Source organism: Peromyscus maniculatus, chromosome 8, assembly GCF_049852395.1.
Source record: "Peromyscus maniculatus bairdii isolate BWxNUB_F1_BW_parent chromosome 8, HU_Pman_BW_mat_3.1, whole genome shotgun sequence".
Lineage (NCBI taxonomy): Eukaryota > Metazoa > Chordata > Mammalia > Rodentia > Cricetidae > Peromyscus > Peromyscus maniculatus.
In genome coordinates, this window is record NC_134859.1 from 58,117,825 (window position 1) to 58,131,618 (window position 13,794).

The 13,794-nt window shown below is 48.9% G+C and overlaps 1 protein-coding gene across 5 annotated transcripts in view; it reads right to left on the reverse strand.

Moving 5' to 3' along the window:
* Positions 1 to 13,794, reverse strand: part of Pitpnm3 (PITPNM family member 3) — a 92,344-nt gene that overhangs the window by 43,973 nt on the left and 34,577 nt on the right. For 3 of the 5 annotated variants that reach the window (XM_015985833.3, XM_015985836.3, XM_042282335.1), the window contains one exon: positions 2,740 to 2,787. The exons of 1 other annotated variant lie outside the window; for it this stretch is intronic. In XM_015985833.3, the coding sequence (XP_015841319.1) occupies positions 2,740 to 2,787 (48 nt within the window). Of the gene's footprint in view, positions 1 to 2,739; positions 2,788 to 9,922; positions 10,032 to 13,794 lie in introns of those variants that run through there. One more of the 5 variants, XM_076542824.1, reaches the window with a different exon arrangement.

Consider the following 13,794-nt stretch of genomic DNA (forward strand, 5'->3'; position numbering starts at 1 on the left):
CAGGTGATGGGGAATCTGATTCCTCACCCAGAGTAACATCTTATTTTCGGAGAGTGTTCAAACACCCAGTGGAAAAAGTCAACGAGGTAAAATGTACACACGTGGGCTGTCAGTGGGAAAACACATTCTAAACATAAGCCGTGGATACAGCCCTTTCAAATTCAGGTCACAGACTTTTATTTTGCCTATTTCAGATTTGAAATAAACAAACACATTACCGTCAATTACCACCATCACCTCGTAAAAGAAAAATGATTTTAATGTCTGAAATTGTAGGCAGGACACAATCGTAGAGTTATGTGAAAAGCTTTGCTCTCAGCTAAAGACTTTTGCCGTCATTGGAAAGCATGTTACAGCATCCGTTTCCTCCCTGCCGAACATACTGGTTTTAGGCTTGGGTCGCATCAGCCAGGAAAGCCTCCAAGACAAAGATGTGATGGTTCTAAAATTCTTCTGCACATCAACTGCCATTCTTTCCTTCATAAAAATATCCTCAAGGAGCAGGATACAATGACAGCTTTCAGCAATATAATTTTGACCAAAATCTATAATCATGAAATAAAAAAGACTTCACTGCTGCTGAGATGCAATTCCCCCCCAGGGAGTCACAGGAGATAAGACGCATCCTGTCAGTTCAATTGTGTATGTGGGAACCTGTGGAAGGGAGCCGTGACCAGCCTCCTGGTAACAAAGCCTAGTGTAGGTGGCTAGCTCTCACCTCCAAGCTACTGCTTAAAGGCCCAGAAGCAGCAAGTCATAATGGTACATGATGGTACCCTCAGCACTTGGGAGGCCGAGGCAGGAGGATGGCCCAAAGTTTGAGGCCAGCTTGGGCTATACAGGGAGACTCTTGGCTCTAAAATAAATATAAACAAACAAGAAGGAAGCCCCGCATAGATGATCTGGACTCTTCCTGCCTTGTGTATTTGTATTGGTTTGTTTGTTTGTTTGTTTTTTACTTCTTGATGGTTCAACATGTTGGGGACTTCCTGACCAGTGAGACACTGGCAATCCTACACTGGCTAATTCAGACAGAAACCAAACTTGCCCATGAATGTGCCTTTCAAAGCCAGCCAACCACACCCCAACCCACACCCAGCCTATTGTAGCTACCACTCACCCACCACACCTGTCTTCCTCTGCCCTGAGGCAACCAGGGCCAGGTGCCAGGTAACTAGGGGCCAGCAGAGTGAAAACCCTCAGTCATCATTCAAACCAGTCCCAAGCTGTTTCCCCCGCCCTCCCCCTTTCAAGAGTGTCCATCTACCCACCCAACACACACACACACACACACACACACACACACACACACACACACACACACGCTGCAGCCAGGGCCTCGATCACTCCCTGCCTCCTACTGAAGAGTGGCTCAGCTCATACAAATTCTGTAGCCATTCCTTTTTATTAATGGCTTTGGTCTCCATGTCACCACTGTCTCCTCCATGATATAAGACCCTGCAGGCACAATTTTAACTGCCCGTCTTTCCTGGCACCCTGTCCTTTCTCTGTGCCATTACGCTGCTCCTGACAGAGGCACTCATGACCACCAGACCTTTGTCTGTGGCTCTGTGCATTGTGCAGCCGCTTAGGCTGGACCTCGGATTATGGATGCTGATGTTGACGCACCCTCCACAGAAGACCAGCCGAGGAGGGGGGAGCTTGAAGGAAGGCCTCAAGTTACAGCCTGGGGAGCTAGGAAGCAAAATGGGTTGAACCTCCCCAAAGCTCTAGCCACAAGCAGAATGGCAGGCAGGAAAATGAGAGGAGTTCTGAGCCCTTGCCCCAAACCCAGCCTCATATAGAAGTCAGTATTACCCGTGGGGAAGACAAGATTTGCCACGGGTGCTGCCCACCAAGTCCATCTGGTGTGTCCACGGCACATGTGACCAGTGTGTTGGCATGACCTTAGCACACCCAATCCCATAGTCGTCTTCCTAAGAAAACTGGCAGAAGGAATCAAGACAGGCTGGTGTAACACACACACACACACACACACACACACACACACACACACACACACACACACACACACGACAAGAAGAGCAGGAAACCCCAGAACTCAGTCCCAGAACTCCTGACTGAAGAGGCTGCCATTCTGTGGAGGGGTTTTAAGGAGCAGCTGTCCAGTGACAGAAGCACTCACTGTACAAGCCTGAACCTGAGTTTGATCCCCAGAACCCATGATGGAAGAACAAAACCAACTCCAGAAAGACATCCTCTGGCCTCACAGGTGCCCACACTCACACATACAATGACAGTATCTGGAAAGTAAAACGTGTTTAAAAGGGATCATGCTCTGGTGCTCAGCATTGAACGACCTCATTCACTCCGATCTTGGTCACTACAGGACCAACTATGACTGCTGGAAGGTGGCATCCAAATGTTGATGGCCACAAAGGCTCAAAAAGGCTGCCTCTCCAGTCCCTCCCAGTCTCCATCCCTGTGAAGAGGACAGTCACCAAACTTTCAGTGATCCCCCATCAGGGCCATCAGCCTCAGGCCCTAGCTCTATCTCTGACACCGGAACAGCCCAGCATGGATGGCTTAGAAACCCCAGGGTCTCAGGAGAGCTGCCTAAACCCAGGCTGAGTGGCCCTAGGCTCTCTATTCTTGCCCAGGACCTAGATGGGAGAGATCCTTCCAACCTTGGAGCTTTAAGCCTGAGAGGGTACCAGGCCCGGGGGACACCCCTCTTCTAATGGAAGGAAAGTCTCTGTGGGGCCAGGTGTAACTCACGCTGCTTCTCCTGCAAGATGCTGGACGTGCACGCTGTAGCTCCTTCTCCTGTGGAAACAAGAAGGACATGAGCAGCTGGGTCCCTGCTCCGATGCTCCGATGCCTGTACTCCACAGAAGAGCTGCTAACAGTTGCCACTACCCCTCCAGAGCCAGGGGCGGCAGAGGCATCACCCAAGTTTCCCACCCTACCCCACCCACCTCAGAGTTGGCCCTTGGCCTTTGTGTATGACCCAGCCCTGAGCCCCCACATGACACCATTGCTGAGTGTGGTTGGCTCCCTGGTGATGCCCTGTCCTTAGCCTTCCTAGGGTTGTCTTTGCTGGCTCCTCCCTTCTCCTACTTTATGAAGCAGCTGCTGACAGGTGCCCTCTCTCCCCTTCACCCTGTCCTATGAGGATCTGAGCTGGGCACTGTGTTCAAGCAACAGTAATTAAACCTCTCCTTAGCCCAGACCTCTGTCCTCAGTTTTGATCTGTGCATCCTGCTGCCTCTGGCTTCTGTGGACACTTCCCAGACACCTCACCTTCTCCGTGACTAGGACTTCCTGAGTAACTCTGAGTTGGTCCCCCCGCCCCCCCCCCAAAAAAAAATGTGTCTGGGAAAAAAAAAAAAAACTCGGTTCTCTAAAGAAGGGCTCAGGGCACTTAGGGACATCACATCTAGGATCTCCTAGACCTTGTGAGGCTGCCCTGCCCCACACCCCAACAGGACTCCAGGGCAGTGTCATCCAGGAAATGCCTCTGTCTTCCCAGCCAGTCCTCCAGGGCCTGCTGTGACTCTTTCTCCAAATGTGACTGACTCTGCATTTGTGATTCAAGACACCATCCTCAGAGCCCCACTTCCACAGCCCTCTGCCTGCCCACACTGCCTTCATGGCTCATGTCACCTGGATCCATGTCTCTCTGGTTCCCTCCTGCTCAGAATAGAGGTCTGTGAGTGGAGAGAACATACAGCCGGGGTTTGAAGGCTAGAATTTGGTTCACACCAACCCACTGCATGACCTGATGCACCTTCTTCCTGTCCCTCTCTGGGATTCATTGCTACAAAACACTGAGAACCCAATGCTCTCTAGAGATCCTCTGGGTACTAAAAGCCTAATGGTTAGACACCTTCTGTCCTTCACTTACTGTGTCTGTTGGGGCCAGTTACATAGTCTCTAAGCCAGTCTTCTGGAATTGAGGGTCCCACAGGTACCTTACTCCGAGGGTCCTTGTGTCGTGAGTTATCAGAGCACTGAGAACACAGGCAGGAAGCTAACAACTGCTTCATGAGGAGTGCCCCTTTTTGTTGTTGTTTATTTTTGAGACAAGGTCTCATTGTACAGCCCTGTCTATCCTGGAACTCTGCAGCCCAGGCTGGCCTTGAACTCAGAGATCTGCCTGCTCTTATCCTCCCTCGTGCTGAGATCAAAGGTGTGCGCCTCCATGCCCAGTTTGCCCTTACTGTTTTATTTACCGATTTACATGTGACAACCGGCTCATGACTTTGTCTTTTGTCCTCATCATAACACAAGGTGGAGCCAGATGGACATGGCCAATGGCTAATGTGGGCATGGCTCAGAATGCTCCCCAGGCCCAGCGGCAGGATAGAGCCTGCGGCAAGAAGGATCCAACTGGAGAAGAGAAGCCTGGGCATTCATGGAGTGGTCCCCACCCAGCATGATGAGGTGGCCACAGACTGGGTCCCAGGAATGAGAGTAACCCAGACGCAGACAGAAACCAGGAAAGACCCGGCATGAGACAGCAATGACAGGCGTCACTCTTGGGTATCGTCTGAGGCCACAGAGCATAGGTGCATCTGGGCAAAGTCACTTTCCCTAACACAGAAACGAGGTCACAATTCGAAGTACACATTCTGTTTCCCTGCTCACCGTGCCAAGTGCTGTGGGTGATACAGAGATGAAGAGCAAAGTGTGTACAAGGCAGGAAGAAAATCTCTGCATGGAGCACGGTGCTGAATGCAGTCAGCCATGATGGATAGGGGGGGGGACGACTTGCCTGGGGGGAGGGGAGGGGGACCAACTCTTCTCCTACTGAAGCCCCCAGCAGAGCCATGATTTGAGTTTCCAAGGGAAGAGAAAAGGGCAGGGTGTTGCAAGCGGTCAGCAAGGACCATACTCCAGGCATGCCAAGTCCAGGGGAGGCAGGATGCGGGGGTTGGTGACCCTGGGCAGGAAGCCCAGTTGCATGAATATCATGGGCAGGACAGCCAAGCTTTGGTGCAGAAACGACTTACACTCTCTCCCACACCCCAAGCTCCTGCTGCTGTCTGTGGCACCCAGAAGCAGCTACATGATTAGTTGGGTTCTAGGCAAAAGGAGCAGCACTGGCTCTGCTGTCCAGAAAGACAGAAGAACAGCAAAGGTGCCGACTTTGTTCTGAAGATTCTCAACCGGGGTCTGCCGAATGCCAGCGTGTGCTCCCTCCTGCTCAGGGTTCCTTGCAAGCAGAGCAGTGACTCTCGGTGGCCTGGGACCCCCACTCCCTGGCTTAGAAAACACACGCTGGGAGCCCACCATCTCCCAAGTCCTCCGCTGCCAGCCTCTGCCAGTTACTATGCATAATGGCCAGCTGGCGAGTGGAGGGACACACCTGCCCTCCTGTGCACCTGCTGTCCCCAGCTAGGGCTAACCAGAGTCCTCACCCTCCAGGAAGGGAGCACTCACTTCCTGGATAGGATGGGTAATAGTTTGCTCCCTCGGAGTTACATTCGGGATACACCGTGACGCTGCCAGCCCAGGGAGACACAGCAGATGGAAGCATCTGTCCCCTACCCTGCCTGTGCCCAGGCTCTTGTTGGAGGGAGGGGAGGAGGTGGGACAGGAGAGCCAGATAGGACTGAGGAAAGCCAAGCACCCATCTTGGGAGGCCTCAAGGTGTTGCAGCACAGGACCACATCCAACAAAGCCTCACTCAGCCTGGGGCACATGACCTGCCGACTTCACTCACAGACCGCAACACTGGAGATAAAATAATTCAGAGCCGGGGAACAGTCAAGCCCAAACAAAGGGCTCTTTGGAACATTGGCACAGCCCTGACCATAATTTAAAAAAAAAAATGCCTTGGCATTTCTTACACACCCACCAGATAAGGGAGACCATTCTGGTTCACCACCTCTGGGTTCTCCCACTAGGCGACAGAAGTTCCACACCTAGACTCTTTATGAGCTGCTCTTCCCGCTTGGTGCTTTCGTGTCCACAAAGCAAGTTCAGTTCGAGCTGGGGCAGGATTTTCACCAGCAAGATTATTTGATGGAGAAGTGGCTCAAGGCCCTGAGAGTCTCGCTGCTGGGGAAGCTGGAGTGTAGAGAGTGGGAGAAGCCAGGAGGCCCATGACCTTGAGATACTGGATGCTAATAGATTTGGAGAAGGGGGTGTTAGGGAAGGAGATCAGAGACAAGCTCAGAGATCTCACAGCCAGCCAGGAGCACGGCTACTGCTATGTAAGCTCGGCAGGCTATCCCTGGGAGCACAGGGAGTGTATGTCCTGCCCTGTGCTTTCCAGATCTAAATAACGGTGCCTTCCACCTATGTGAAATAGGCCCCCTTCACAGATAAGGAGATGGAGACCCAGTGGAGCTCCATCACTTGGCCATGATGAGGACTTCTCCTTCCCATGACCCCGTCTCTCCCTCTAGTAATCTCTAGGCTGTAGCTTCTTGAGAGGGCTCAGGTGGTAGTGGTGGGGTGTCTTTGAGGCCAAGAGGCCGAGAGTGGGTAGAAAGAGAGCAGAAAGGGGACTCTCAGCAAAGGGTGTTGAGGCTGGCCAGTGTTTCCTGCAGACAATGATGCTGAATTTAGGTATCCAGTAAGACGGATGAGGACACTGGGGAAGAAGGCCAGAGTGAGTCTGCTTTTTGTTGTTGACATTTTGTTTTCTCTTTATCAATTTTGTTCTTTGATATTTTACAGATATATACAGTGCGTTCTGATTATCCTTGCCACCTGTCCTCCCTTGTCTCCCTCCAACCCCTTGTTTTTTGATAAGAGGGGCTCACCATGTTGCCCAGGCTGGCTCAGAATTCAAATCCTCCTATCTCAGCCACACCACCACCATCACCACCCAGTGTGCTAGGATTACAGAGCTGCTACCACAGTGATCCTACCATCCACACTATAAGTGATGTGTATGGGGGTCTGGGGGAGGGCTGCAACAGCAGCAGGCTGGCCTTTTGCCTGCTCATCCCAGACTGGCTTTATCTCTCCGGTGACAAAGGAATCATCTAAGCTGCGGAAACCTGGTTTCCTGATTAGCAGGCTCCCAGGACGTGGGCCATTAACCAAATGTGCAGCTGGCTCAGCGTTGCCTAAATGAGACCCCACTTGGCCTGGAACTTTCCAGGGCCCCTGGGCCCAACCACTTTGTCTCAGCTTAAGCTTGCTCCTATCACAGGAGCTGCAGGAAGCATTCACAAGCCGAATAGTTTACGCAGAGAGGGCTGGAGGATGGGGTTGGAGGTTGAGGGCTCAGGGCAGGGGTTGGAGGCTGGGGACTGAGCTAGGGGCTGTAATCCCATAAATCTTGCCTTTCTCAAGTTCACACAGTCTGGGGAGTTTGGCCACAGCATCTCCCCAGAGAAGACACTTCCAACCCTTGCTAATGACTTCCCAAGTGATCTCTTTCCTCTTCCCACCCGTCTTCCAGAAAACCACCAGCTCCCTCCAAGAGACAAAATGTGTAACTGTGAACCAATCTCTTTCAACAAACACACATAACAAGAGAAACCATCCCCTGCACTCAAAGGGAGGTTGTGTGGCTCCTGGGGAGGATTTCAGACCCTGGAGAAGGATCTGGGAATTCTGGATCTGTTCTTCCAGGGCATGGGATGCTAAAACTCCTATTTGCCCTATACCCTCCTGTTCCTGGGCCTTCGAAGCCCTAACAGGCTCAGGCCAGCTGTTCAGTTCACGAAGGAGGCTGTCAAGGAAAGACTGACCTGCCCCTCCTAAACAGGTTATTCCCCAAATGCTGAGCACTGCTCAGCTGCAGGTAATAGTTCATTACCCCCAATCCCCAGGCCCCAGTGACTAGGTCCTGGGGTACGCCTTTGGTCCTCCACATTGCTTTTCAGAATTAGCTCATTGCTACCCTGCTTAAAACATTTCACAGACCCAGCGACATTCCCAAGGAAGCCCCTATTCCTCAGCCTACCTACGGGACCTTCGGCTTCAGCTTTCTTTCCCTGCCTCCTCCCCAAGACTCTCCCATTCCTTTTTATTCCCCATCTAATGTCTGACACCTCAACTTCAGTGAGAATGAACTTTGTAGGCCAGGCACGGTGGTACACCACTGTAATCTCAGCAAGCAAGACACCCAGGCAGAAGGGTCTCCAGCTCACAACTAGGCTGAACTACCTAGGGAGACCCTATCATCCCTCCAAAAAAAAAAAAAAAAATAGGAAGGAAAAATAAGATGAACTCCACATACCTCCCAAACCCCTTTGCATCTCAGACCTTTCTCCTCACTTTACACTTGGTCCTTCTGCCTGTTCTGCCCTCCTTGGTCTATCCTGGCCCCAGAACAGCTCCTTAGCCCCTGGAGTCTCAGCTCTGTGTCCTCTTAGCTACCTATTTATTTATTTATTTATCTATTTGGTTTTTGGTTTTTCAAGACAGGGTTTCTCTGTGTAGCTTTGCGCCTTTTCCTGGAACTCACTTGGTAGCCCAGGCTGGCCTCGAACTCACAAAGATCCACCTGCCTCTGCCTCCCGAGTGCTGGGATTAAAGGCGTGCGCCACCACCGCCCGGCAGCTCCCTCTTTATTTCACCCCATCTTATTAGAGCAACTGGTTAAGTAACCTGTAACAGCTCCAAGTGGGCTGGCAGATGGGCAATCAATCAAACTTGAGGCCCTTCCCAAATGATCTACACTGACCAGCGCAGAGTCTGCCATACAGTAACGTGTGACTGAGTGAGGGCATGAGTGGCTGTGTGAGGACACCTGATTTACTCTGCTTTGGGGTCAAGAGGGACTTCTAAGTCGGGCTGTGGAAGGAAAGTATAAACCCAGAGAGACACAGCTGTGCTTAGATGGGCAAGGGAAGGGCAGGTAAGCTGTGATGGGCAGGGCAGACAGGGAGAGGCTGGGAATCTCAGGGCAGCTTCCTGGAGGAAAAGCCCAGGACAGTACGAACTAGAGATGAAGCAGGGAAGGATGATGGTGGAGGTGCTCCAAGGAGATCTGAGCTACAACAAGCTTACCCCAACCTTCTCCACTGAGCTAGAAACACAGAGTGATTGGAGGAGAAGGGGAGGAATGCCTAGACCATCAGAGGTGATCCTGATATCTCAGGTCTTAGCAACAGTTTGATGCCCCTCTTTTAATGTCTTTCACGGTAGCTGCTCAAGGATGCTTAATTCCTGTAGTAACAGAGAACTCACTAGCCCTGGGAAATGACAATTGTGGGGAACAGGGATGGTCATGCGTGCCAGGATGGGGGCTTTATGCTCCATTCTGCAGGTAGCAATGACTCAGTTCTCACTACCACCGCAGCACAATGGTCTTGCTCTTCTATTTTAGGAACATCACAGAGGTCGAGAATGAAGACAGTAAGTTGATTGCATGACCCAGACTTTTTCCTCTGCCCAAACCAAACTCAAATTATTTCCATCTGACTCTCTAGCAGCAAAGGAAAAATAAGAAAGAATGTCTTCTTAAAACCAAAACTGTGCATAAGCATCTACTCCCCTCCCAAAAAAATAAATAAAGGTAGAAGGAAGAGAGTACTGAAGGACAGATTTCGGGACGGCTACAGAATTGGCAGGACCCAGTGCAAAATGGAAGCTTAAATCCCCTTATTTAAAACCATTAAGGATTTCAAGATGGTGACAGCAGAGCATAACATGGACTGTGGACCCTTCTCAGTATGGAGCCAAATGCCCAGAAAGCCAGCTCAGCAGAGAGGCAGGCCTAAGCTCAGCTCTGCAGGGGAAGGTCTGGGGCATGCGGAGGAAGCTCAGAGAACACAGCAGGCTCAGGAGGAAGCTCCAGAGCCCCCAAATTCTGCAAGAAGTTGGGCATCCACAGTGGACGAGGCAGTGCAATGAGCCTTCCCTGACCCCTGTGTGTGCCAAGCAAAGACACCTGTCCCTCTATGTGAGAAAAGGTGGACATGTGAGGGAGAGGACGCCCTGAGAAGATGGAAATATGCAGGAGGGATAAATCGGGAGCTGGTCTACTCACCCCGTAGAGATTCCTAGCCCTCCCTAATAATCACACGGCAGCAGGTTGTGCTAAATAGACAGCTCCCATCACTCGGAGCTCCGCTAACAGGCAGCTACAAACAAAATGGAACACAAAGCCAAATGTTGCTAAACATGAAAGGAAAGCCAAAGCTGTGCAAAAAAGATAGCAAACTCAACGACTGGAACACGGCGAGTAGAGGGAAATGGGGCTGTGCAGCCCCAGAACCAGCTCAGCATCATAATCCTTAATCACTCTTAAGTTTGAACATGCAGCAGAGTCCCTTAGAGGACTAGTTAAATCAGCGCCTAAACGCTTCTGGGATTGGACTGGCTCTGTACGGTCGGGTGGGACTCCCTCCCTCACATTTCTGACAAGTCCCCGAGTGATGCTAATGCCATTGGCCCAGAGACAGCTCTTTGGAAACCATGTGTCTAGATGCAGGGACATAAACCAAAGTTGTGAGCGAACAGCTGGGGAGCAGTGCTCTTTGCAGAGATGGGGGCAGGGAAATTTATCAGGGATACCTAAACACTGACTGCTTCTTTCCCACCAGTGATGATGTGATTGTTTAGAAATGAAAAGAGCCCTGATCATAGATGGCTCTTAAGGGATAGCTCATAGACTATTAGTGTAAATGATTCTGGAAGAAATGAACCCTGAGCATAAAAGGATAGCAATATGGCAGAACCGGTCAAGAGCCTCAAAAGGTTACTCAATGTATAAAAATCAATATATACCAAAGAGACAGAACAAAAGATGAAAAACACATAAGTATCTCAACAGATGAGCATAAACAAGCATTTGGCAAGACTCAATACCTTCAAATACTAATAATCCCCAACAAGCTAGGAATGTGAGGGAACTTTCTCAGCCAAATGAGGAGAGACACATTCAAAAACCCCAAAGAGATGGCTCATCACTTAAGATCACATGTTGCTCTTGCAGAGGACCTGGGTTCAATGCCCAGCACCCACACAAAGATTCAAAACGATTCATAACTCCAGTTCTAGGTGATCTAGCCCCCTCTTCTGACCTCTGCACGCACCAGGCATGAATGTGGTACAAAGACATGTGGTACACAAAACACCCAATCACATAAAAATCAATCAATCAATCGCTGCAATGAATATATGTAATGGTAAGAGATTGTAAACATCCCCAGGTGGTCAGGAATAAGACAAGACTCTGCTCTTTCCACTTCTATCCAACATTAGTCTCTTGAGGGCCAAGTCAGGGAAATTAGGCAACAAGGAGAAATAAAATGTAACCGGACTGGAAAGAAAGAAGCAAAACTACCTCTATTTGTAGGTGACATGATCTCATATATAGGAAATCCTAAGGACTCCTTCAGCTCTTACACACACACACACACACACAAATGAATCTATCAGGTTTCAGGATACAGGATCAACATACAGGGTCAGTTGCATTGCCACATATTTGCAATGAATGGTCTGAAAATGAAATCGAGGAACAATTCCAGTTACAATAAAAGAAAATATTGAGGAGTGAATTTAATAAAGCCAAGTGCTCAGACTTGCTCATTGAAAACTATAAAACATTGCTGAAAGAAATTAAAGAGGGGGAGCTGAAGAGATGGCTCAGGAGGTAAGAGACTTTGCTGTGCAAGCTCAAGGACCAGATTTTGAATCCTAGCGCACGTGTGAAAAGCAGAGTGTGGCCATGTGTGCTGCAAGAGGCAGAGATAAAAGGAATGCTGGGTTTGCGGGCAACCAGCTTAGCTCCAGGTTTAGAGAGAGAGACTCTGTCTCAAGGGAATAGGACCCATGACATCCTCTGCTAGCCTCTGTGCATATACATGGGCATATACCACATTCTCACAAACACACATGCACATGCACACATTAGTTTTAAAGAAGTAAATAAGTTAAAGAAGACCTAGGTAAATGTAAAGACATTCCATATTGATGTGTTATGACTGATAATGCCATGAGGGTAAGACTCCAGGCTGACCCTCCAGGGCCAGCACAGTCCCAGCTTGTCCCTTTGCAGAAATGAGCAATCTGACCCTAAATTTCATATAGGAATACAGAGTAGCCAGAGATATCTTGCAATAGAAAAACAAGGTGGTTGGTGTCCCACATCTGATTTCAAACTTACTGTAAAGATACAGGACTCCCTGGCACATACCCATAAGCACAGTAAGATGGAACATCTAGAAATAAATCCATATGTCTATGACCAGCTGACATTGACAAAGATGCCCATGCAAGTCAATAAGGACAAAAATCTTTTCAGCACATGGTGCTGAGACAACTGGTTACCTATGTGCAAAATAATATAGCTGAGGGGCTGGAGAGATGGCTCAGTGGTTAAGAGAGCTTGTTGCTCTTGCAGAGGACCTGAGTTTGGGTGCCAACACCCGTACCAGACAGCTCACAACCACCTGTAATTTCACCTCCAGGGGATCTGATGCCTTAGGCTCCTTCACCCAGAGAAATGCACAGATACACATAAAACTTTAAAAATGAAAAACAGTTAAGAATGAAGTTGAATCCCTATCTCATATCATACACAAAACAAACTCCAAGTACATTAATTTTTTAAAACCCTAAATATAAGAGCTAAAACTATAAAATCCTTAAAACATATAAATCTTTGGGTTCTTGGGTTAGGTAATAGTTTCTTGGGTATGGTACCAAAAGCACAGACAATGAAAGAGGGTTATTTGGACTTCAAGAAAATTTTAAATCTTTGTGCTTCCAAAGACACTGTTGAGGAAATGAAACAACAACTAGCAAGATGGGGAAAATATTTGTAACTCATGTATCGGGCAAGATGCCAGTGTTGGGAGTACATCAGAAGCGCTTACAGCTCAACAGAATAAAGACAACCAGTAGGCAAAGGGTTTGAGAAGAAAGTTTAAAAAAAAAGCAAATGACCAATAACCACATGAAAAATGCTAACATAAGTAGTCATTAGAGAAATTAAAATGCAAAACACTCACTAGGAGGCAATAACCTAAAAAGCAGAGGATATGAGCCTCAAGCATCAATGAGGATCTGGAGACCCAGGGCCCTTTCATGTCACCAGAGGGAATGTGAAATGGGCAGCCGCTTTGGAAGACTCTGGCAGTTCTTCAAAAAGTTAAACAAAATTACCATGTTGTACAAAAACTCAAACTCTTAGGTGTGTATCAGGAGAGTTGATTGCATGTGGACACACACACACACACACACACACACACACACACACACAAAGAGAGAGAGAGACAGAGACAGAGACAGAGACAGAGAGACTGTGATTCACAATAGCCAGAAAGTGAAAACAGTGCCTATCAACTGATAAATGGATAAGCAGAATGTGTCATGCCTGCGCCACAGAGTAACATGGAACCATAAGATGCAATGGAGTACTGATATGTGCTACAATATAGGAGAGGCTCAGAAAGTGATGACGAAGGACAGAAGTCAGACACAAAGAGCCGCATCTGCTCGATTCCACTGACAAGGACAGATTGCTGAGCGGAATGGGGTTTCTTTGGGGGGAACAATGAATGTCCTGGAACTAGGTAACAGTGATGGCTGTGCACAGACATACAAAAACCACCGCAGTGAACACTCTGAAAGAGTGAATTCTATGGCATATGAATTATACCCCGGCTTAAAAATAGAATTTGGCAAGAGGTATTTCACTTGGACAGTGTTTGAAGCAGCTGCACGGTCCTGGGATAATGGATAGCCACTGCCCTGTGCAGTAATCTCACTTTTAATCCGTGGCTAATTAATCATGCCTCAAGTGTGTGGTCTGTTCTCACCCATCCCCAATCAACAGAAAAATCTGAAATTTAATAGAGCAGGCAAAGGGAACTTCAAAAAACACAGAATGAGCCTGTGGTCTCGATGACT